General features: G+C 54.4%; 1 protein-coding gene across 1 annotated transcript in view; it reads right to left on the bottom strand.

Annotated features, from left to right (window-relative positions):
* Positions 1–25,013, bottom strand: part of Sez6l (seizure related 6 homolog like) — a 67,652-nt gene that overhangs the window by 22,856 nt on the left and 19,783 nt on the right. Inside the window, exons 10-12 of the mRNA XM_019204486.2 lie at positions 24,229–24,367; positions 8,427–8,623; positions 3–197 (exon numbers count right to left, since the gene is read on the bottom strand). Coding sequence (XP_019060031.2) covers positions 3–197; positions 8,427–8,623; positions 24,229–24,367 — 531 coding nt within the window. The remainder of the gene's footprint in view (positions 1–2; positions 198–8,426; positions 8,624–24,228; positions 24,368–25,013) is intronic.

Below are 25,013 nucleotides of genomic sequence, written 5' to 3'. Positions count from 1 at the left end.
ACTTTTCTCACAGAACGGGGGGTCGCTGCTCCAACTGAGGTCCCACTGGCAGGTCAGGGTGTCGCTGCCCACGATGTCATAGCCGGGGTCACACTGGTACGTGATTCTGGCTCCCCTCACCAGCTCCGTGTGAGACGTGGTCTTCCAGCCGTTCTGGATCTCAGGCAGATCTGAGCAGGAGTCATTCCTCGACACCTCTTTAAAACAAAGACGTCCTCCTCAGACGAGGGGCTGGCCTTTCTGCTTGGGTTTCCCGGCATGAATGTCGAGGAAGAGAACATAGAAGAAAAGGCCTCGGGAACTAGGTAGCACCCTTCCCAACCCCTTGAGAGCTCTTCTGCAGCAAGATGACAGTTACCTTTCCCCCCAGGCCGTTGGGCTCACCAAACATTATCGTGGTTTGATAAAACCAGTTTTGGTTTCGGAGCCAGGTGGAATCCTGGCCCTGCCACTTGCGGGACCTAGAGATCAGCACTCTGGCTGGATCTCTGGTTCTTCACCATCACGAGGGAATGATGGTGACAGTGCCCACCTGCCTGGGCAGACAGCTCCCAAGGTTCCCCGGCCACACCCTGCGTGGCCTCCAGTGGCACTGCGTGGGCCACCGCTAAGATGACTGCATATAACTTCCAGGGTGGTTCCTCGGTTCTTTGGGGCCACTGGCTCTACAGGAAGCAGCTGCCACATGAGGGTGCTCAAGAAACCCTCAGGAGGGGTCCACGGGGCAGAGACAGGCCTGCGGTGAACAAGTGGCACTGGCCTGGTGAGCAGCCTGTGCGGGTCACCCTCAGCCACGTACTCAGGGAATCCCAGCTCTCGCTGCTGTCTCTGCTGCCCCACACGAGAGGCCACGGGGCAGATCCACCCAGCCAAGGCTGCGGTAATGCACCGGTACAGCTAATCTGGGGTACAGCTATTTACATGACAGTAATAGCTACTCCCGTCAGCTCCATCCTCGAATAGGTGCAAATCCGTGCATTTGGCAAATGAGGAACACCTATACGTGCAATGAATATTCAGACAACGCTTATCTATTAAAATAGAAGTAATTATTGGTAGATTCTTCAAACCAAATTGCATATAATCTGAGAATGTTAACCGTATGCTGGAAAATGCTCCCCCAAGCATATTACCATTCCTGTTGTCCTCCTGCAAAGCCTTGTCACCAAGGCAACCATCCAAAGCCTTCTGTGACTCTTCTCCCGTCCAAGTGCCCACTGCACAGATTTGGAGAAGAGCTAATTACGTCGTGTAATTAATTTGCAGCTCTCATGTGCTTCTGGGGAAAGCAACGTGGCGCCACTGTCTGCGGGAAAGTCATTTGGAGAAGCAAGCCCCGGCTTTTCCTGGGATTTCATCACAGTTTTATTTGGAGAAAGGAGATCTCGTGAGTGTCTGCACGGAGAAGCGGACAGGGAAATGGCTTCTGGAACTGCTTGGTGGGGCCAGGGGATTCTATTTTTAGGCCTTTGAAAAATTAGTTAAGTCCCAGCTTTGGGACACAGCTGCAAATTCTGGAACTATGGAAGAAAGGGGAGAAACGGGGGCACACGACAGAGACGCTGCGAGACTGAGGACGGTCTGCTTGTCTGACTTCTCAGTGTGGCCACCAGGCCGTGGGGCTTTCTGCCTCCTCGGAGATGTGGACTCAGTGGCTGCCACCGTGTCATATGGTCTGGTCCTAACTTAGCCTCATCTCTTACTCCTTGGGTGGCCTCAGTGAAGACACATAACTTGCCCATTTTTCAGTTCCCAGATGGCCCAGAACTGACCGGAAGTTCTGCAGGTCCCCAGAAGTTTATGTGGAGGTTCTGGAAGCATCCGTCCCTTAGGGACCCGTTAACTGCATAAGCGGCCCAGGAATTGGAAGATTTCTCTTCTAGGCCACTTGCCTGAGGAAGCTAAGTGATGCCAGCAACACTAATTGGCTGCTCCAGACTTCAGCACCCTCGGGTACAGAGCGCAGTCAGGTACTGTGGCCCTGTCTCTCCCAAAGGGCACTGCAAGACTTAGCTGATGAGCAGGACAGAACAGTGTTGGGCAAACAGTAAGATGAGTTACATGGGTCTGGCTACTGGTTGGACCAATATTTTGTGAGCACCCTGGTGGTCACTAAAGATCTGAAGTCATGATTTCAGGCTCATCATCAAGCTTAGCAGCAAGGCCCAACTTCTGGGCCGCAGAAGGGCCCCCAGGCTGTGAATACACACTGCTATTCACCAGCTTCTTCTCTAAAGCAGACATCACGAGTCACTCAGAGTACCCCATGGGTCCAGCTGAGACCTCCCGGCCCTTAGTGCTGAACCCCTAGGGAGGCTGTGCTATCCAACTGGAGTTGACTTACAAAATGGAACTTGTTTATTATCCTACGGTTAGAAAAATAAACATGCAGGAGGACCAGTGTCTCTTTGAAAAACATTCCTTACTCAACTCTGCTTTTTCTAGTCCTCTTTCTATGACTGTACACTTGGCTCCAGACAATGGGCCAGTCACAAGGTAGAGCCACAAAGACAGATCTTTGTATCTTTGTATAAGTCAGGGATCAGAATCATACAGGCCCAGAGCTGGGAGCAGGCCTTTCATTCAGTCTAGGAGCTTCAGAACGCTTCTGATGCCTCAGAACCCCCCAACCCTGCCATCTGACTCCTACGTGGAATAAGAGTTACATCTAAGTCTTGTAAAATCTACACCCAGGGCAGCAAATGCCGATCCCGTGACCATGACAGATATCACTGCTCCATCATAGAACCCTTCTCCAGCAACAACAGGCATGGTCTCTGCTGAGTGATTTTCAATACAGCTTTATAGACACAAACAATTCGCTGAATCAAAATTAAAGACAGAGCCAGGTGTCGTGGTACACTCCAGTAATCCCAGCTACTCAGGAGCTTGAGGCATAAGGAGCATAAGTTTGAGGCCAACTTGGGCAACTTAGAACCACTGCAAATAAAACATTAAAAAAGCCTGAGGGTGTAGCTCAGTGGCACGGTGCTTGCCTGACATTCAAAAGGCTCTGGGTTCAATCCCCACTTTTTTTTTGTGGTACCGGGGATTGAACTCAGGTCCTTGCATTTGTGAGGAAGGTGCCTGAACCACTGAGCTAAGTCCCCAGCCCCCAAACCCCACTTTCGGTCTCTCTGTCTCTGTCTCTCTTGCACATGCACGTGCATGCACACAGACACATAGACACAATCATTACCATTCCTGTGAGATGAACTGTGTAAATCTTTTAGTTTTGGGGGGCAGGGTCTTGCTGTGTAGCCCAGGCTGGCTTCAAACTCACAGAAATCCTCCTGCCTCAGCCTCCCAAGAGCTGGGACCATGGGTGTGCATCACTATGCCTGGCATCTTTAGCAGAAATAAGAAGACATGAAACTTCTCTGCCCTCCTCCTCTCCCATATCCCTCAACTACTCGAGTCCTTCTGGTTGTGCATTCCTGGGAAGCATTCTCTAGAGTCCTCAGATGTCTCTTCCACACCATCATGGGCCCCTGATGTTGGCTGTGGACGGGACTGTCTCTAACATTCTCCCTCAATCTCAAGGCAGGAGAGGGGTCTGCTCATTCCTAGATCCTGGGGACTACTGCAGAACGTAGCACACAGGAGATGTCAAGAGATTTTTCTGAGTCAAATTCTTGGGAAAATAGAGAAAATGCATTTGAAAATAAAGAGTGTGTGTGTGCATGTGTGTGTGTGTGTATTCTGGCAGCTGCACAATGTCACACAAATCTAAGTTTCAAGTTCATTTAACAAGAACTCTTCAAGATGTCCCCAAACAGACTGAGGCCAGACTCTCTAGTTCACCTTGATCAGCCTTGGAGATAGGCTTTTGCCCCGCAGCTGAACGCGGTTCTGCAGGACTGACTTGGGCACCAGAGACGCAGTGGCACAACAATGACCTCATCGCTCAGCCGAGAGAAGGGCAGTCTCGGGTGACACAGTGAGCAGGGCCCCCACAGCCAGCCAAGTGGGAGGAGGCCTTGCCCGGAGGGCCCACGCGAGCCGTCCCCTATGAGCCCAGGAGGGAACTCACAGAGTAGCTGCAATCACACTCTGCAAATATTTAGCAGCACAATCAGGGGTAAAAAGGCCCCTGAGAAACAACAAAGAGGATCAATACTTGCGGACGTGTAGCCAGGAGGATGAAAAATGGTCACCGACAGGGAACAGAAAAAGCAAGGGCCCTATGTGAGCATGCAGAGGCTGCCCAGGCCGGTCAATGCAGTAGCTCGTGTTGTAGGTGCAAGGAAAGGCACGGAACAGCTTGTGTGAGGGCGGTGGGCAGTGCTCTAGGCCCAGGGGCAAAAGGAACTGAAGTGTGATGCTTGTACCAGCCCCGGGGTCTTTGGTGATGGGAGGGGGTTAGAAGGATGCGTCCTCCTTTCCCCTGCTCCACCCTGGGGACTGAGGTGCCAGTCCAGGTCCTGGAGAGCAGGCACATGCCCTGACGGAGCCCTCTGGTGGCCTGGAGCGTGGAGCCGCCCATCATTCTGGACAGCAAAAGAAGCCAGGTGTTCATCTCCCCCGTGTCTCCCTGCTGCTCTGCTGCTGCCGCCAGAAGATGGGGGTTGGAGCAACTAGGACAGGTGTGGACCTCCGCTATGCCCCCTAGGACCAAGTCCCTTCTCCTCACGGTGACACTGCAGGGGTGGATCCGGCACTCTGTCAGGTGTTCAAGTCTCTCCCGGGGCTGGGTTCCATGGGATGGCATGGAGTCCCAGTTCCCCACTGCTGGGGATGTGGTGGCAGCTCGGACTAGGGTGGTGACCCTGGCAGGTGTGGGGCGGGGCACTTGGAGTTGATGCACTGCAGGGGAACCGCTCTTCCTTTGAGAAGTCGAGAGGTCTTCCTTGACCTCCCCGTGGCTGCCAGACTGCTCCTCATGGCTCACCTCAAAGCCAAGCAAACAAGCAGTGTCTTCTCCAGTCGTTCTGCCAAGTTCACACTGGCCCTGGGAACCCCAACCCGATCCACCCTCTCACACCCCTCTCTCCTGTGACTACCCCCACTCATCTGTCCCTGCTCACTGACACAGTCCCCCGGTTTCGACAAAGCCACCGTCCCACTGGCCCCGGACTCAGGCATCCTTGACATGGGGCCCGGATTCATCCAACCGACCCCCCATGATAACTGCGCTCCCGTGTGCTGCACGAGCACAGTCAGGCCAAGGAACCCTTTCCCTACTCCCAGGCCCCAAAGTGGGACTGCGCTGCTTGGGCTGTGAGGGCTGCCCGTGCTTTCCTCGCCCTGAATCCTGCATCCTCTCCGATCCACTCCCAGCGTCTCAACTTCAACTGCCAACCACACTCAGTCAGGCAAAAAGGTGCAGGTGATACTCTGAGAAGTGGCAGGAGTATGGGGGCTGAGGGTATAAAATCTTAGCTGACTCCCCGTGAAACGCCGTGAGTCTTCATGTTAGCAGGCATCGTCTCCTACATCCCGGTACCCATCTCGTGGATGAGGCATCGCCTTTTCTCTTCCCTTTACAAATGGCAAAAAGGAGGCTTAGAGAGGTTCAGTAAATTGCCCCCCCAAAATCAACGAATTGAAGAGTTGGTTCTTTGAAAGAATAAATAAAATCGATAAACACTTAGGCAGCCTAATAAAAAAAAAGAAAGAAAGGGCTCAAATGCAAGCAATTAGAAAGAAAAATGGTGAAGTCACAACAGATCCAGCAGAAATCCAGAGGATCATCAATATCTACTTTGAGAACCCGTACTTTAATAAAACACAGAACATAAAAGAAATGAACAGAGTGCTACATACATATAGATTACCCAGTTGAAAGAAGATATAAACATTCCCCAAACCCCAATTACCACCAGTGAAATTGAAAACGTACTTAAAAATCTACCAACAAAGAAAAGCTGATGGCTTCACTGCTGAATTCTACAAGACATTTAGAGAAGAACTATTGCCACTACTCTTTAAACTTTTCAGTGAAATTGAAAGGGAAGCAATACTTCCAAATTAATTCCTGGAAACAAGTATTACTTTGATTCTAAAACCAGAGAAAGACCCTACCAAAAAAGAGAACTACAGACCAATCTCCCTAATGAACGTAGATGCAAAAATCCTCAATAACATGCTGGCAAACAGAATACAGAGGGTCATCAAGAAGATCATACACCCTGACCAAGTCGGATTTATCCCAGGGATGCAAGGATGGTTCAACATATGGAAATCAATAAATGTAATACATAATATTAACAGAATCAAGGACAAAAAAAACCATATGACCATCTCAATAGATGCAGAAAAAGCATTCAACAAAACTCAACACCTATTTTATGATAAAAACCCTACAGAAAATTGGAATAGGTGGTCTTTATCTTAGCTTGATAAAGGCTATCTCTGAAAAGCCAACAGCTGATATCATTCTAAATGGTCAAAACCCAAAAGCCTTCCTGCTAAAATCAGGAATGAGACAAGGATGTCCACTATCACCACTCCTGTTCAATACAGTTCTGGAAACATTAGCCATAGCACTTAGACAAGAGAAAGAAATAAAAGCAACAAAGATAGGAAAGGAATAAGTGAAACTGTCATTATTTGCTGCTGATAAGATACTACATAGAAGACCCAAAGAACTCCTCCAAAAGACCTCTAGACTTGATTGATAGACTCAGTACAGTAGCTGACTACAAAGTCAACAATCAGAAATTAACAGCCTTCTTGTACACAAATAACAGTCTCATTGAGAGTCAAATTAGGGAAACAATCCCTTTCACAATAGCACCCAAAAAAAAAAAAAAAGAAAAGAAATATCTAGGAATCTATCTGATGTAGGAGACAAAAGACCCCTACACTGAAAACTACAGCACTGTAAAATAAAAGATTGAAGAGGATATAAGAAAATGGGAAAAATGCCCTTTGTTCCTGGGTGAGTGGAATCAATACAGTGAAAATGGCCATACTTGCAAAACTGCTATACAGATTCAATGCAATCCTAATTGAAATTCTAATAGTACATTTCATAGAACTAGAGAAAACAATCCAAAAATTCATTTGGAACCAGAAGAGACCTAGAATAGCAAAAGCAATTCTAGGCAACAGAGACATGACGGGGGTATCACAATCCCCAGCTTGAAATTGTACTGCAAAGCCACTGTGATAAAAACAGCATGGTACTGGCACAGAAACAGACCTGAGGATCAGGGGAACCGATTAGAAGACACAGAAACAACTCCAGACACACTCAGCCACCTCATCTTTGACAAAGGAGCCAAACACCCTCACTGCAGGAAAGTTAGCCTCTTTAATAAATGGTGCTGGAAAAACTGGGTTTCAACTTGTCAAGGATTAAAACTAGACCCATATCGTTCATGATGCACTAAACTAAAATCCAAGTGGATTAAAGATCTAAATATTAAAACAGAAACACTAAACTTGCTGGGAGATAAGTTAGGCAGAACTCTGGAAGACATTGGCATAGGAAAGGACTTTATGAACAAATCTTCAGTAGCACAGGAACTGGCACAAAGTAACGACAATTTTTTAAAAAGCTTCTGCACTGTCAGAGAAATCACAAGCAGAGCTAAGAGAATGTGGTAAAATTTTCTTACCAGCTGTTCCTCAGACAAAGGTCTACTATCTAGAACTGAAAAAAAAAAATCAGGTCCCCAAATATAAAGACCCAATTCAAAAATGGACATCTGAAATGAACAGACATTTCCCAGACAAAGAAGTAAAAGCAGCAAATGATCATATGAAAAAGTGTTCAACATTGCTGGCCATTCAAGAGACACTGATGAAAACAACACTGAGATTCCACCTCACCCCAGAAAGAATGGCTGCTAACAAGAAATCAACCCATAACAAATGCTGGTGAGGCTGTGGGGAGAGAGGAACCCTTCTCCATCGTTGGTGGGAGGGCAGACTGGTGCGCCAAAGTAAAAGTGTAAATAAGGATTAAAATGTATAATTGGTATTGTGCAATAGGAAGAAAAGGTCTAAAAGAGTTGAGGAAGTGGGGGCTGGTAGGGGAAAGGTAAAAAGGGAAAAGAAAAAATACGTGAAAAGGAAAAAGATGGAAACAATGCTTTTGTAGGCAGGGAAGGGTGGAGGGGCTGAGGGGAGGGCTGGGGAATGCAGAAAAATAAGTACCTGATAAGTCATGTAAAGGTATAAGATCCCACTGAAGAATGTAACTGTGCTGTATAACTAATATGCACCAATAAATTTAATACAGATTTAAAAAAGCTCAGAAAAGCAAAAATAAATCACCAAAGGCCACACAGCCATTGACGACAGTAGTAGGACTCAAATCCTTGGCCTCCTGTTTAGAGAGTCTGGTCTCTTAGAAACTGTGGCCGTTCATGGTGCTAATACTGTGACAGACCTGTGAGCCACAAGCCTTCAACACGAACAGAGCTGCGCACCACATCCCAGCCCAGACAGAGCTCCCAGCCGGCTGGGACACTCACCCATGTAGTTCATGATGAATCCCTGGCCCTTCCCGAAGATGAGGCCGGCGGGGTCCGAGTGGAACTGGATGGTCAGGTCAGGAGTGGAGGAGTACAGCTTTTGCGGGCCGTTGCTCCCCAGGTACTGGCCCAGGATGTGGGGCACGGCCTCGTCGCCGTCGTAGATGGTCAGGATGTCGCTGTTGCTCAGGTTCAGGCTGGGGGCACAGACAGGAGAGGACGGGGTCACGCGAGGGGGTGGCATCGGCATCGGGCCCCGGGCTGTGGACCAGGGCAGGTCAGTGTGCGGTGCCCTCCCACCACGTGGGACCGGGTCCAGGGCAGACTGGAGTCCGAGACCCTGTCAGGGGACGCCCGCCCACACCACTTCGCTGTCCTGTTACCAACAGCTTTTCTTGGGTCATTCAAAGGTCCCCCATGTGAGGGGTGGGGCAGCCTGCTGGGGCCTGTCCACGCCGAGCCAGGAGCTTGCTGAGGGAGGTTTTCCCTCTCCTGCAGGGAGAAGGAAGCGTTCCATTCTCCTGAGGCAAATGCCCAGGATCAAGTGAGTCCCTCTGGCAGGCCTGAGGAGTGCACTTTAGGGCAGGGGCACCCGACCATGGAATGTGCTGCTGTCACTCTTTGTAGGCCCTAAATATGTGGGCCACGTGTGCAGGTGACCACCCTGCCACAGGCCACAGGGGCGTGGGCTGCCTTGGGGGTGCTGGAGGACGCCGGGGGCCAGCGGTGGCAGCGCAGTCACAGACAGACATGAACTCACATTCCTTTCTTGTGTGGTTCTCGCCTCTCTCTGTCCTCTGTCCCTTACTTCTCTTTCCACTCCCTCTGCTAACATTTTCTGAGCTCCTGCTATGTGTCGGGCACTGTGCTGCCCAGCATGGGGTCACAGAGCAGGGCGGGCTGTTAGCTCACGAGCCAGACATCCGGGGCAGGAGCTCCAGTCTGTGCAAGAGCAGAGGGAAGGAGCCTCTAATTTGGATCGGGCATCATGGAGGTCTCCCTGGACGAGGTGCTGTCCAGGAGCAGCCTGTCTGAGCGCTTCCCCGCCAGAGGTGGGGCATCTGGGAAGCGGCCTGAGCGAAGGTCCTGGAAGCCACTCAGCCAGACAAGACTGCTCCTTCAGACAGGGCTGGCTGTGTCTCCTGCCGGTGGGGAGGGGACCGGGGGTTCCCACCTGTGCTGGGGTCTCAAATGCTCAGGCCTAAGCAGCAGGAACCTGGGGCCTGGAGCGGGTTTGCTGCTGCTGAGGCAGGAGTTGTGTTCCCCCATCCTACTCCCTTCCCCAGCACCTCTGGTGGTGCCTGAGGCTTAGGTGTCCCCAGAAATCTCCATCAATTTCCTCCATAGCACCCCAAACCCAGCTTCTCCTACTTACAGCTGTCTGCTTGCTTTGCACCCCAGGCCTCAAGACACCGCCCCCTGCTGGTTTTCAACTAGACCGAAATTCTGGAGCTGCCCCCTTCCCCTGTACACAGCAGGGGCTCAATAAACGCTCTGGTCGGCACCCGCCTGCTAGAAGGTCATTTGGCGGCAGAAGCAGAGGCGCGATGTCGGCTCTCTCCGTCCTGTAGGGCAGGCCCCTTTCCTCCCGGGACCACGGCACACTCACAGCTCCCCAAAGTGCCGGATCAGGCGGCGGGGACGGCAGACTTCACAGCCCACCCGAGGCTCGCGGGGGCTCCGGCCAGGCAGGGCTGCGCCTGGCTCTCTTCTCTGTCTTCTCAACAATGTCCGCACACCCGCAGCATCTTCGAAGGCTCTGAGTGGCTTTCATTTCCAACCCTCGCAAGGCGCTTTGTTCCCCACAGAACAGGCAGGAGCAGGTGCCGGACGGGGTGCGCACCGGGGCCTGAGAGGTTCCCAGCCTCGTCACTTTGACGCGGGCACGCGGTTTTCTGAAGTCCTCTGTCTGCGAGTCGATCCTGCTCTCCCGCGTCCGTGCCACGGGCCCTGGGGAGAGCGTCAGGCTTCAGAAGGCCGGGATGGGCTCCGGATGAGGGCGGCGCCGGGTCTCCGCTGCTCAGGTCGGTCCAATGCCGCGCCCCTGAGTTCCGACTTTGCTGTCCTCATGGCATTGGCCGCACCGCCGCCGCCACCGTGTCGTCCTCGGCCGAGGTCCCCAAGCCAGGATCAAGACGACAGGTGCCGAGCATTTGTACTGCTGAAGGGAGACACCCAGCTGCGGACTGAGGTCTCCGGACCTGAGCCAGGGCAGAGGCCGGCGTCCCTCGGGGCCTGGCTCGCCCACCCGAAGGCTGTTCCCAAAGGCGTTCGGCATCTCCGTGGGTGAGACGGGAGGGAGCCGCTGCACAGGGCACAGCTGGGCAGCTTCCCCGGGGACTCTAGGAGACGGGCAGAACACCCAAGGTAGGAGAGGGTGCTGGGGTGCTGTCCTCCGCCTCCTGACCCCCATTGGCTGCGGGCTGCTCCCAACTTCAGAGAACCCAGCACCGCCAGTCTCCCTTGTGCAGAACCAGAGAAGGCCTACACATGGAGAGGTGCACAGGGACTGGAAAGGGAGTCACTGGAAGGCTCCAGTGGCCCCATCCGCACCGTGGAAACAGAGCCCTCTCCAACCTCCTGCTTTTACGAGGGAAGTCAGACAACTCACTAGTCCACGGAACGGGAGGAGCAAACAGGAAGGGAGTGTGGGGAGGGGCTGCTTTTCACGGGAGTAGGGGGATCAGACCACGGTCACTGGATCGGAGACTGGACAGCGCATCACTGCTTTCCTAACGCTACTCTCGCCTCCTTACAATCTTATCTCCCTTCAGATGCCACGTGGACACGTCCAGAACAGAATTCTAGCTCCTTCACTCAAGAGACCCACAGACAAACAGGCTGTGGTACATCCATGCAATGAAATGTTATACAGCCCTACATTCAAAGCAGCATAAGACTCATACTTCCCAGGCTCAGTGTGTGCTCTGCGGTGACTGCCAACGACAAATCCTTGTAACAGTGTCTTTGCCCCCAAAAGACGATGGGACCCAGGTGAAAGAGAAAGGAGGGAAAGGTAGATCAGGAGGCTGAGTCCCAACTGAATGCTCAGGAATAGAGAAAAAGCACCAGCATCTTACATTCCACAAAGCTCAAATAGTGGCACCAGTGAGTCCTTCTTTGTCCCGGGCAGCAGCAAAGCAGCAGCAGGCCTCTCCCCACTGCAGAGTTCCCAGCCAGAGACCCTGCTGAGTGAGGGGTGAAGCTGTAAAAGGAGTCACTCAGAGTTGCACGGTCATTACACTGAACCGCACTTACGGTGGCCAGCAGACCCGACAAACACAGCTCTCTCCTGGAAACAAAAAGGGTGGGAAGGCACAGGAAGATGCAGCGGAAGAAGGGGCCCAGCTGCTGCCTTCTGACCCCGCCTTCTCCCCAGACTGAGTCCAACCGTGCAGCGGATGCTGGCGATCGGGGTCCCCACCTCATTCAGGATAAGCACGGGGACATACAGGGTCACCGCATGCTGGGGACAGCTGGGGTCCCTGGCACCAGATCGTGTAAGCAATGCAGGTGGAAATGCACAGAATTCCCTGCAGGGCGACCAGGCACTGGGCACAGGGCGCTTCTGCTGAGGTCTGGATGGAGATGCTGACAGTCAGGACGGTGGCCCAACACCAGCAAACGGCGTGGACAGGCGCTGGCCGGCAGGTAGATGGGACGTGGCTGGATTCCTCAGGAGCACCGCAAAGGCCTCAGCGCCTCCCCAGGGCAGCCCTCTCAGCTGCTAGAGTGGCAGACTTTCCATGGCTGCGCATCTGAGCTCCCACCAAAGACTTCAGCTTCTATGTCTCCATCTGCCGTTCACTCCTCCTTGGCCACGGGGCTGGCTTTGCTAGAGCACTGTCACCTTCCACTTGGGTTGTTGGACAACTTGTAAATGCCCTCCTGACTTCATTTTTGCCTGGCTGCAATCCTTCTTCCCCTCAGCTGTCAGATGAATCCTTTCAGAATGTAATTCTGGCCCTTTCATTCAATAGACAAACTGTGGTATATCCACGTGTGGAATATTATATAGTCATAAAAAGGAGTGGGGCACTGATACTTGTACACAGATGTTCTTAGCAGCATTATTCATTATAGCCAAAAAGGAGAAACAACCCTCCCATCCCTTGCAGACCTGGCTGACCACACCATGTTTCTGCTGTCTGTCCTGATCCTCTTCTGGATGAAGCTGTCCTCCCCCGAGTTCTGCTCAGCCTTCGGGTTTCAGCACCCCAGCTGGGCTCCCCTGAGGTCAGACTGTACACAGCCCAGCTCCCTCACACCCAGCAGAGCATCGGTCACAAGAGCTGCCCCAACCCAGGAGGGGACTGATCCATTCTGGCTGCCGCACAGGGGGACAGGGCCTGACCCTGGCTGGACCCTCGTCTGCCCCCCTGAGAGAGGCCTCCTCTCTTCCAGTTCCTCACTCTCACTCCCCAGGAGTTAAGCTAAATCCTCCCACGGGAAGGAGGTGGCCCCAGAAGGTTTCTGTCCCACCGTCGAGCCCTCTGCCCCTTTTGGATGCGAAGGTCACCAGCGTCAAGTCTGACAGCACCTGGCCCCTTGTCTCAGGGCCTTAGGAATGGTAGTCCCACTGGGCGTGGTGGTGGACACATGTAATCCCAGTGCTTTGGGAGGCTGAAGCAGGAGGGTGGCAAGTTTGAGCCCAGCCTGGACAACTTAGCGACTTAATGAGATATTGTTTTTAAATAAATAAATAGGGCTGGTCTATAGCTCAGTGCAGAGGCCCTGGGGTCCCTAATACCAAGCCAAGCCAAGCCAAGCCAAGCCAAGTGAAACAAAACATGCACAGCAAAGCAGGGCTCTCAATGGTTGTCCGAGAAACGATCTCTCAGGAAACAGCACTGCCTACTACGTATTTGGCATTCAAACAGCCTCAGAAATGACGTTTGTGATCAGCTGCCCTTCACAGATAGGGAAGCAAGGTGCCACCACGCACCCGAGGTCACAGGAGAATCAGACCTGGGGCAAAAACCTCGGTCTGTTGGCGCCAAAGCCTGAGCTGGAAGTAGTGGCTTAGCCACCTCTCCATGGGCCCCAGAGTATGCCAGTCCTGCACCAGAGAAAGTGTATGACAAGTCACAAGTAAGCCCCGGGGCTGGGGTGTCACTGCCTCCCCCCTCCCGCTACCCACCTAACGCGAACTGGGTCAGACCTGTGCTTTCCAACCTTGTCTGTCTTCTACCAAGGTACTACTGTCTTCCTACAGGCTCTGAAGGTTATTTAACCTCCTAAACATTTTGCATCGCCTGGTGATAATTAAATTTGTTTTGTTTTGCTTGTAGTTATTATCAATCGCATGGAGCGGAGTATGTGATAAAATCGGTGTTAGGCTCGCTGCTTAGCCTGGGGGGCTCCGTGACGGTGGAGCAGCGATTTCTCTTGCAGCGTCTGAAGTGCTGAAGCGGAGTCAGGAAGATCCAGGGGCTGCTGACAGGAAGGGAAACTGGGGAAGGGACTTTGTGCCGGGGAGGGCGGAAAGATTAATGCTGGCAGTAGGCTCGCTTGGACCTTTGCGTTGCAAATCCTGTGAATTCATTAACTCTTCAGAGGCGATAGAAACAGCCAGTGGGACGGTCACGGTTGCTTTCATGGGGTCTGCACTGAGGAGAGGACGCAAATCCAAATCCCCCAGACTCGCAAGCCCCTCTCCTGTGAAGTAATTCTTCTCATTGCCAGCGGAGGGCGGCAGATGCACAGCCCTCTATCGCAGGCGCCAGCGTCCGACCCCGACCAGTCAGGACCCCGGATGGCCCGGGTAGGTGAGGAAGTGAGTGAGTTAATACCCCACGGAGGGCACAGAGAGAGGTGATCAGGAAACACCCCCTGCTTTCCCTTTTCCTCGCAAATGTTTGGCCCTCGCCTAGACAGAGCGCCTTTAAAAGGTTTCCTGATATTTTAGGTAGACAAACATTTAAAGATACCCAGTGGTAATGTGTGTATTTAAATGAGAATCAGCATAATATATAAGTATACGGCTTGTGCCTCGGCCTGCTCATTTCTCGGACATTACTTTCCTTGGACGAATCCAAAGGGAAAAGGCAAGCCAATTAGGAACGGGCCGCGGAAAAAGCAAACCATGGCCCTCGGAAGGAAGTGCAGTTTCCCATCCCGTGCTGGGGGAGGCGCCAGGGGGTCCCAGCCCCTTCCTGTCTCACGCATCTGGCACAGCAGCCCCCGGTGGCCCCCACGCCTGTCTCCAGCCTGCTGTGCATGGCGGTCAGGGCCGGCTCCTTTCCCGGGAGAAGCTCCGCTCCCTCTCTGTTCGCTCACCTGTCTCCTGGTCTTCAGGGGACCTCGGGTCCCAACTCCACCTTGCGCCTGTGTGGATCTGCTCATTGGCCAGATTCTCCCAAGGCTCTCTCCCCCCCCCCAGCCAGGGCTCCTCTCAGCACTGCCTGAGGGCCACGTCCTCTTATTCTAGTCTGGGGACGGCGAACCTTTCAGAGACCAGGCCGAGCGCCAAGCTGCAACCCCAAGCTACTCCCTCATCCCGAAGTGCCAACTCTTCACTAAAACCTGAGTTTTAGTGAACAACTCTACACGGACATCTTTTTGTCTTAAAAGGAAAATACAACAACATGCATGCCACAGGCTCACCACCACTGTTCTAGACTAACCCTATGAACTTCAGGAATAGGAGAATCTAAAATCCCATACTTCCGTCTGACCCTCAAGCGATAGGTCTCCATTGAAAAGCACGTGCACTGCGATCTTGTGTGATGTCCCCTTCAGGCTCTGCATCCAAGGTGTAGATAAAACAAATGAATTTCTGCCTAGGCTTGGGTCCCATCCTAATGTGTACACAAACACCCCAAATCCAAAATGCAAACACTTTTGATTCCAAACATTTCAGCCTGTCCTATTCTCACCCATTCCTCAGATAGGTAAACCGAGGCACCAGAGGTTGTACCAGAGAGCTGGAATCTAAGCAGATGTAGTTGGGGGCAGAACAGGAGCGATGGCCACTGGACCCCACCTGCCTGTGGTGCTCCCTGAGGCACACGCTCTGTGCAGAGAGCCTGGGGAAGTGACATCAATGCCATTTAAGAGAATGGAGAATGGTGAATTTATCTCCTTTTTTCAGATGAGGAAGCCAAGACTCAAAGACTTAAATAGAAGACTTTCCTAAGAAGACTATCTTGTACTTAAGGCAAAATTTCCCCAGGGCAGTAGATGTCAGGATTAAACAGCAAATCGGATTTAAATTAGGGGAAAGGGAATCAAAACCATAAATATAGGAGAAACAGAACTTTTGTGTGATACATATTTTTTTCCAGAAAGCCGTAAGAAGTCTGTTTACCACTCCTCTGTGGCTGTTCTCCCATCCGATCCCTCCAACCACATGACGAAGCAGTCAGAGAAAACATCACTGATCCCATTACACAGAGGAGCACACTGAGCCCTGAACTCCAAGTCCCACGGGCCCTGTGCTCCTTTCAGATGCCGCACAACCTGCGCCATGGAGTCGGTGCGGGGTCCTTTGGGGGCTGATTTAATTTTCACTGAATTTGATGAAAAGGCAGACAAGACGCGAAACCATGTCGGCTTCGGGGGACACCGACAGCCAATCTCTTTGGTTCCCTAAAAGGACTTAACGGACAGCAGAGAATAGTTTCCTTCTCTGTGCTTCCCTCTTCCTGCCCTGCCCCTGCTCACTTCCTTCCCTTCTTCCTACCTTCTCTCCCCCGCGTGCTCACCTAGCGCTCGTCCACAGTGGCTCCTAGCTGCACATCAGAGACACAGGGTCTTGGCACTGAGCCACAACCCCAGTCCTATTTAAAATTTCGAAACAGGATCTCAGTAGGTTGCCCAGGCCGGTCTTGAACTTGTGGTAGTTTTGCCTCAGCTTCCCGGAGTGCTGGGATTGCAGGCGTGTGCCGCTCTGCCAGGCTTCAAGGAAAACTCCCTTTGTAATGCTGAGGGCCCAGGTGGCGGGGTGAGAGGTGTGGCTGGGGCTCAGGGAGAGGGGCCCTCTGCTGCATCTCGGATCTGTGACTGTAGACAAGCTGCTTCCCAAGCCTGGACCTCAGCTTCCCCAGATGAAAATATCAGAAGTCACAAATTAAAAACAATGAACAATGTCTGGGCCAAATACCTCCACGATTTTCTTGTGTTGAGGGCTTGGGCCCCACCATTCCCCATGCCTCCCTGGCTCCCTAGCAGGGTTGGGCAAGGGTGAGAAACAGGTGGCTTTGCCTGGTGTGTCCAAACTCGGGGTGGCCGCAGGTGGAGGCTGCGACCTTCCAGACGCTCCCTGCGCGGCAGTGCCCGCGTGGCCCTCTGCCAGATGTGAGCTCTCCCAGACTGATGGTGGGTGGGACCCAGGGCCTGCGAGTCGGTGGCCGGGCTGACCTGGAGGTGTGGAGCCAACGGGTGGACTCAGACTCGCGCGTGTGTCGTGCGGGGTGCAGTGTGCGTCTCCGCTTGGCCTGATGGGAACCGTCCTGCAGGACAACTCGAATGCTGGGGACCTCGGAGGGGTCCCAGCTCCACCCGGGGGACACAGAGGGCGTCCAGCAGGGTGCCCGGCCATGCTCACATGGACCCTCATGCAGGGCTCCTGCTGCAGCCGCTGCTCCTGCCTGGCTGCTCCTGCCTGGCTTGCCGAGGCCTCCACTGCTCCACCTTCCTGCGCCTCCTCCACCCCCAGGTATGCACACCGGGCCCGACTCAGACTCTCAGGAGGCTGCCCGGACTCCACTCCTGAGGAATCGCCGAAGGTGCAGAGGGCGCTGAGCGAGCCGCCTCGCCTGCAAAGATCAGCGTGCAACACGGGACACTGCTGTCAATCTCAGATCGTCCTGAGGATCGGGGCAGCCAGAGGTGACGCGCGCAGAGGAGTTGCGTGAGTGTGCAGTCGGGGCACTTCAGCCCCGTGGCCCAGCAGCCGTCCTCCGAGTTAGGGCTCCGCTGCTCGATTGCGAGTCTGGCCCTGCAGCGGGTTTACTTGGAGAGCAATAAGCCCACGAGGCCAGCGCTTGTCGGGGCGTCACTAAACAAGCAGCCCGGCTCCCTGAGAAGTCATGTCTAATTGCACCGAGCTCATCAGCCCGATACCTGGGAGAAGGGGTCCCGGCTCAGCCGGGGAGCAGGTCCACTCACAGGACCTCCACGGGGTGGAGGAGCCCAACCACGACACCTGTGCACGCCCAAGTTGCCACCGCTGCCCCCACAGACCGGGCAGGAGAGGCAGCGCAGGGTCAGGTGGGCCACTGGGCAGGATCTTTGGGCAGATCCTGTGCTCCCTACATCACACCCCAGCCTCATGCGCAGGGGCTCGACCTGTGTGAGCCGGTGTGCATGTGACTGTAATGGAGCTCAATCTACACACGGGCCCCGGGCAGCATGATCACAGCTGCTGAGCCCGCTGAGGGGCGCGTTAATGCACGAGACCCTCGCATGTGCCTCTGCACAGTGCACTATTACATTCGCTTGGGAACTCTGACAGGAGCTTTGACCATTATTATCCTTGTTTTAAAGATAAGAGTCTGGGGGAGAGCTGGGGATTTAGCGCAGGGGTCGCACTGCTTGCTTTGCAAGTGCATGGTCCTGAGTTTGATCCCTAGTACAAAATAAATAAATAAAAACTAAAAAATAAAAAGAGCCTGGGGCTCAGAGAATCCAGGTATTTTGCCTCAGGTTACACAGCCCATACTTGGAAGACTTGAAACACAAACCCAAGAGCTCCTACTGTGTGTACCTTGAGAACATTCAAGAAGTTTTCAGAGCAGCTCCTGCTCCAGAAGTTCTTTTAGGGCCCTTGTGCACAGTGATGCCATTTGAGGATATGGACTGGAACCAGGAGACCTGAGTTTGAATCCCCATCTGTTGGTGGTTATGGTGGCTTGAGGGTGAATGGGCCCAAAATTCTGAACCTACATGATTTGGATCAGGCTCCCATCAAGAGGGAGGAGGCTACTCCTCCACCCCTTGCATCAGGGCTGGTCCTTGCCTTGGGCTTTGCCACAGGACACCACAGACACCTTGAATGCTTCTGTTGTTTTACTTAGAATTGCTGCTGGTAACCAGAGAAACAAGTGCAAGTTAACAACTAGAAGAGGAGAGACACCTGCAGCAGAGCTGAACCATCCCAGTCTGGGCCTGCATGGACCATCCGGCTGCCAGCCCCCCTCAAGAACATGGAAAAGACCAGCCAAAACCAGCAGAGCCGCCCACCCAACCAATACCTACCCTGGACACAAGTGAGAACCCCTGAGACAAGAGCCACCTTACTGACTCCCAGAATCACAGTGGCACATGCTTGCTATCCACACAGAGGAGGCCAGAGGTGTTTGTTACTCTGCAGTAGCTGACTGATACAGTGCCTCGAGGGCAGTCTCTTCCTGTCTCCAGACCTCAGTTTCCTCGTCCACCTCATGATGGGATTAGGACTCTATGAACTTTGGTATGTCCTGCCTGACTTCTTAGAACTTGGAGCTTTGAATGTATCTTGGGCTGGTGAGTCTGGATCAGCTGGCTGCATTTTTACTCTCCCGTGATTTCTGCAGGTATCTGAATCTGTTCCCCTGAGGTCAGCGCTGTCCTGCACTTTCAAACCTCCCTTCCCTGGCCTGCCTCTGAGGAGAATTTCTTGTAGCCCAGAGCAGCTCTCTGTTTGTGGGGCAGAAGTGTCTCTGGATGAGGCAATTAATTTTTAGGGCTTGGGTCTCACTTAGCAGAATGGGTTGGCAGTCGCAGCCTTTGACTGCTTGCTTAGGGAGCTGTGCCCACCTGCAGGGTGAGGGGATGTCAGCCGGCTCCACAGGGGCCAGGCAGGCTGAGTGGAGACTCGGAGGAGACTCGCCCTCCAGACGTGCATGAGTATTTGCGGTAGGCACCCAGGGAATGGCAGGTGGCCCTGCTCTGACCTCAGTTTCTTCTTCTTCAAAGTGGGGTTGCGGGGAGTACCTCCCTACCGTGTACTGTGCAGTTTTCACACTGGATTTGACCCCAGAGTCCAGGACTTGAGTCCTTCACAGCTGTGTGACCCTTGGGCAAGCTGCCTGGTCGCTCTCCGCCTCAGTTTCCCCACGCAGTCACCGTGATGCCGCACAATACAGTGAGGTGCCACAGGTAAAGCACACACCGAGTCTTCCACGGACTGGTTGGTGTTCATGGTCATCAAGGAGAGGATGAACGCCAAGAATTTAGCGTGAGGCTGGCACAGGGCAGGGACGAACACACTGAGCTATGGGCCAACTGCTCCTGAGGCCCTTCCTGGGAGCCACCCCCCAGCTCACCGCCGATGCCCTTCAGGGTTCCCCCCGGAGGTCACCTTCCCGGTGACACCGCAGGACCCGCAGATCAAGCCCCCCTCCCGCCAAGCCGCAGGGCTCCGCCTGCCTCTCTCTACACCACTTGCTCGTGGCGTCGGGGCCCTTGCTGAGCTCTGGACCTCACCGGGGTCCTCGAGGCTCTGCTCAGACAGCAGCTGCTCTGGAACAGCCTGACCCAGTCCGGGAATGCGGATGCCGCCACGCGCTCAGCCTTCATCGGCCCTGCGACCAGGGGAGGCTCCTCACTGTCGTTTCCCAGCCCGTGAGGCGGTGCTGTGATGCCACCCGCCTCACACCCAGTCTCCGCTTAGCGAAGGCCCAGCGACACGCCGGACACCGTAGGCCATTCTCCCGGATGTGGGTAATGACCCTTCCGTAATGAATCAGCTGTCATTGATGTAATTATTACCTCTACAGAATAACGTCCAACATTCATTATCGCTCATGGGCACAGACCAAGCAGCTGGGGCCCAGCACACAGTGGGTCCTTAGTAAACTGGTGACTACTTGGAACCGCTTTCCTGCCGCACAGGCATCAGCTGTTACCCTGGAGCTTTGCCCGAGAGAACGGGAAGACGGCTCCTCCCCTGCTCCCCCACGTGGCTTACGTCCCTGTGACTTGGCCCCACCAGGCCACCGACCTGCTGGTCTGCAGCGCCAGCTCCTTCCCCTCCTCCACGCGCTCCGTGACGACTGAAGCACTCAGAAATGCAGAGGGGCCCCGCAGACGGAATTATTTTTGCTATCAAACCCAAATTGGTTTACTAAAACCGTGAGGGGAAACCAAGCAAGATCAATGAGACTTGGCAGTTTGGGGGCCCTGGACCCTGGCCGGGCCCTGCTGTTCTCACTTCCGGGGCAGAAGGCACCTCGTGGAGCAGGAGCCGGTTTGCCAGGGGCAGTCGCTGAGTACTCCTGTCCTTCTGCAAGCTTTGGCCCCTACGAGTGCCTGAAATCCGCCCTGTGCTGCCCGTTCAGAGAAGTCCAGACTCTCCAGCGTGGCCGCGAAGGCCCTCGGATCACAGCCTCCTGGGTGGCCCCTTGTTATTCCCCAGACGGCTTCAGATCCCTGAGGCTTCTCTCAGCTCTTCGCAAGGCCCCAACAGACACGGCGAGTGGGGCTCTGCAAGGCTCTCTCCTATCTCTCTGGGCCCCAGTTTACTCATCTGCAAAATGGAGAGAATTTTAACAGAACCCCCAGTGCACCTGCTCGTTGTGAAGATGCCAGAGACGCACCGAGTGCCCGGCAAATTATACTGTGAGCAGATAACACAGCCCCGCGATCCCAACTCGGGCTGCTCTTTCAGGCTGCAGCGTGACTCCCTCCCCCTTTGCCCCTCTCGTCTCCGTCCTCAAGTTTCCCCAGGCGGCGCTGCCGCTCTCCAGCAGGACCGTCCCTACCCCCTGTGTGCCCAGTGCACCCTTCCGACAGCCACAGCTCCAGCGGCCCGGACACGGGCCGGCGTCCTGGTGGAGAACCGCTGCTCAGACACCGCCTCCCCAGGAAGCCTTTCCTTCACGTCTGCTGCCAGCCTCACACTCGCGCCCCGGGCCTACGTCCCCGTGTCCTGTGGCTTTGAATCTGCCGCTGCTCCCGGGCTGGCAGCACCTGCTTGGCTCATGGCCAGAGCCCCTGTTGCTGCTGGGATCAAACCGAACTCACTCCTGGCAAGACTGGCCGTGGGGCCCGACCGATTCCGGTGTCACTGAAGCCCTCAGGCCCTCCATGCAGGTCACTGGCGCTAGGGAGGACGATGCCCTCCTCACCGGCCCCGACCCGGGCCTGCCTGGGAGGCTGTCCCCTTGCCCGGACTTCACACCTGGTGCCGACTGTCCAGTGGGACAACCTGGATTTAAACAACGCAGGATGGGGACCCAAGGCCCCTGCTTTCGGTATTCTAAAGGCCCTGATGAAAACCCTGTCACTGGAGCTCACAAAGCCTTCCCCCGGGGTCTCCGTGCCACGCTTACTGCACCTCCTAATTCCTAGCCCAGATCTTCTTAGCTACTCCTCTTCTGGCCCCGTGGTAAACGCGAGTGGACAAATGAAGGCCGCATCCCTCGGAGAATTTCTCCATCCTGTGTCTCTGCCCCTTCCCTTTCGTGCAGCACAGATACCTGGACCTGGACCCAGGCTCACATTCTGGCTTTGAAACCTCCTGGCCGTGTGGCCAGACCAGGTACCTATATTCCATTGATTCTTATTTATCGAGCAACTACAACGGGCCAGGCCCTGGTCCATCCACTGGGGTGATGGCAGTGGATAAAGCAGCAAAAAGCTCCAACCCTCAGGGTCATGACATTCTGGGTGGAGGGGCAGGGATGAGATGTGAACAAATGCAGCGGTGTGTGAGGGGGGCAAGTCCTGCAGGAAGCAGGGCGGGTTGAGTACAAGAGGTGGGCTACACAGGTATTAGGAGCAGAGCATCGGTGCAAAGGCCCTGTGGTCTGTAAGTCTGCAGAACAGCAAGAAGGCCGGTGTGGTCAGAGGCAGAGAGAGAAAGAGAGAGAAGAGTGAGTGAAGAGTGGATGTAGGAGGTGTAGCCCTGGGCCACATCCTGTGAGAGCTTTGGTAAGAACTTTGGCTCTTACGCCAAGTGAATGAGCTACGATAGAGTTCTGAGCAGAGAAGCATGTGGTCTGACTTAGGTTTTACTAGGATGTTGGCTTAGAGACAGCCAAGAGAGGGCAGGAGCGGAACAGGGTGAACAGAAGGAAGTCACTTGTCATGACCCAGGCCAATACGATGGAGGTGTGGACCGTGGTGCAGGCGGTGTAGGGACCTGAAGTGCCTGGACTCTGGGTGTTTTCACCTTTTATTAGACTCAGCAGGATTTCCTGAGGATTTGGATGCAGAGTAAACAGAAGAATCCCGTTCACAGCGAATGTGCTGAAGCCAGCTCCTACTAGTGCTGCAGAGCCCACTGTTAAACATCCAGTTTGTTGAGCCTGTAACCACCCTGACATTGGCTGCACTGGAAGTCTTTACACCAGAGAAATTGGCAAGCGGTGAGATCGAGGGCCACGGCCCCCACTTGCTGAGATAACCAGCTGTCGGATGTTTACCAGAGTCCCACGGGGCCAGAAAGACCCACGGTTGGTTTGTCTGCTTTGCTTTTGCCTGGGCAGCTGGTAGAATGGATCGCTCCTTACTGAGACGGGAAGATGGCAGGGAGCAGGTGGGGGGAAGAGATCTGGTGTTTGGGGTGCCCTTGGCCACTGTGCTTCTCACGATAAACTTTGGTGCTGAAGAGACAACTCTGGGGCCTTTTCAGCAGCCTCAGTCCCACTTGGCACAGAGTAGACATCGACAAACCACGTCTGGAAGGAGTCAAAGAGCATCTTACTCCAGACACGAGGGTGAGGGGAGGGTGTGGGGAGGGGGTGGGGCAAGGGGTCCGCTAAAGAGGCAGCAGGGGCTGGGATGCACGCACCATTCTGGCCACAGAGCACGGACACTTTAAGGAGCCCAGGAGAAGCTCCCACCACAGGGCCTCGCGGAGGAGGTGGTGGGGCTCTCCCCGGGCTGGCTGGGCCCCAGGTGCAAGCATTGCCAGCCGTCAGCCTCACCCTCCATCCCCTCGGCCACCCGCTCTGCCTGGAGTCTCTCTCCACTGCCATCTGTCTCTGTCCCCACCCCGCCCTGTGCCCTGTCTCCCAGGCAGTGCAAAGGGCACGGTGAGGAGCTGCCGAGGCCTGGCTTTCCGCTCTGCTCCTGGCCAGCTCTGTGGCCCCAGGACCTCCGTTGCTTTTCCCCCGCATCCCCCTCTGGGGGGCTCTTTCTGAGGTGACCTTGCCACAAATGTTTAGGCCAACCACCTGTGGAGCTTGCCCCGTACGCCCACACTGTGCCCCAGTGGACATTCTGGATACAGCCGCCAATGGTGACTCCCACGGGGCACAGGAATCAGACACAGTCCCGGGAACAGGGCTCCCTTCAGCCATTACTTCCTGAGATCCTTCCCTGTGTCAGGCTTTGCACAAAAGAAAACCCAGACCGGACCCTGATGTCAGGGGGACCTTCTGGTCTAGCCGGGGGACAAAGACAGTGAGTGTGTGGTTGAGTGTCCTTTCCCTCACTGCTACTCTGGCCATTCAGTCCTCTGAAAAGGGCATGCCTGCACTTACCACGGGGCCTTTGCACATCCCGTCCCTTTGGATGCATTGCTCCAATTCATCCCTTAGTTCTGAGCATTTATATCAGGTCCTGGGGAGGCCTTTTCTGACTTTCCTCTTTTTTCTGACTCTCTTCTTTAGCTTAAATTCCCAGTACCGGTTCTCACAGCACCTTAAGCCTTTTTGTTGCTTGCTGAAGTTACGGTATGCAACTCTCTGTGAATGTGCTCATTTGACATCTTAGTGGATTTCCAGGAGGCAGGGACTCTGAGTGTCCAAGCCGTTGGTCCCACCGTGGCACACAGTACGTGCTTCATTAATACTGATTGAAACAGTAAGGCAAGATTTAACTTCCCCAATCTCCCCAAAGTGCTGGATGGGGGCCCCCACAAAGCACTCACAACTGGATATCTAGGAAGATCCGCCTCTCCTCCCCTACGTGGATCTTCCAGACACAGTCTTCACCTTCCACGTAGGGCTCCGGCCAGTTTGGGGACAGCACCACCCCGGCTACAGCAGAGAGCTCTCCACCACACATGGCTAGAAAAGACGAAGACAGACAGATAGACAGACAGGCTTTACTTGTAAGGAAGACAGGAGGGCACAGCGGTTGGGATGGGCTGAGCCTCGGACAAGTGCCTCTGCGCCCCAATCCGTGTGGTTGTGTGTGTCTTGGGCTGAGGCCTGGCGCGGTGGGGCTGAGAGTGGGCGGTGCTTTCAGCATGGAGGACAGAGCTCCGGGCCCAGCCTGTCCCTCTTCGGCCTTTCTGCAGGCGGGGCTGACTGCGGCTGCGCACTCAAATCGGGGGCCCTGGGTGGCGTTTTGCCTCTGCCCCCAGCAGGCTCGGTGACAAGGCGAGTAGCTTCTCAGTCTCAGGCTGCTCCCTCCGTGCCACTGGGGAAACACCACGGCTGCAAGACCAGGCGGACTGCGCTCGGGCGCTGGGCACACGGCGAGCGCCTGCGGATCTAGGTCAGGCGGCCGTGGAAGGACCCAGCTCTGGGGGGGATGAGGCCGCGTCTAGGCCCTCTAAACCCTCTAAATCTGTGCTTGCTGCTTTGGAGGTTCTCAGTGGGGCCAAGGCCAGAGATGTGTTCAACCAGCCCGTTTAATACAGGGCTCAATCCCTCCTTCAAGAGCGCGCCAACCTCGCCTGGGGCGAGCATACCCTGCCGGCCGCCTGGG

The sequence above is a fragment of the Fukomys damarensis genome, unplaced genomic scaffold (genome assembly GCF_012274545.1).
Source record: "Fukomys damarensis isolate Sample0158 unplaced genomic scaffold, DMR_v1.0_HiC HiC_scaffold_12, whole genome shotgun sequence".
NCBI classification, from domain to species: Eukaryota; Metazoa; Chordata; class Mammalia; order Rodentia; family Bathyergidae; genus Fukomys; species Fukomys damarensis.
This window is presented reverse-complemented; position numbering and strand designations above follow the sequence as displayed.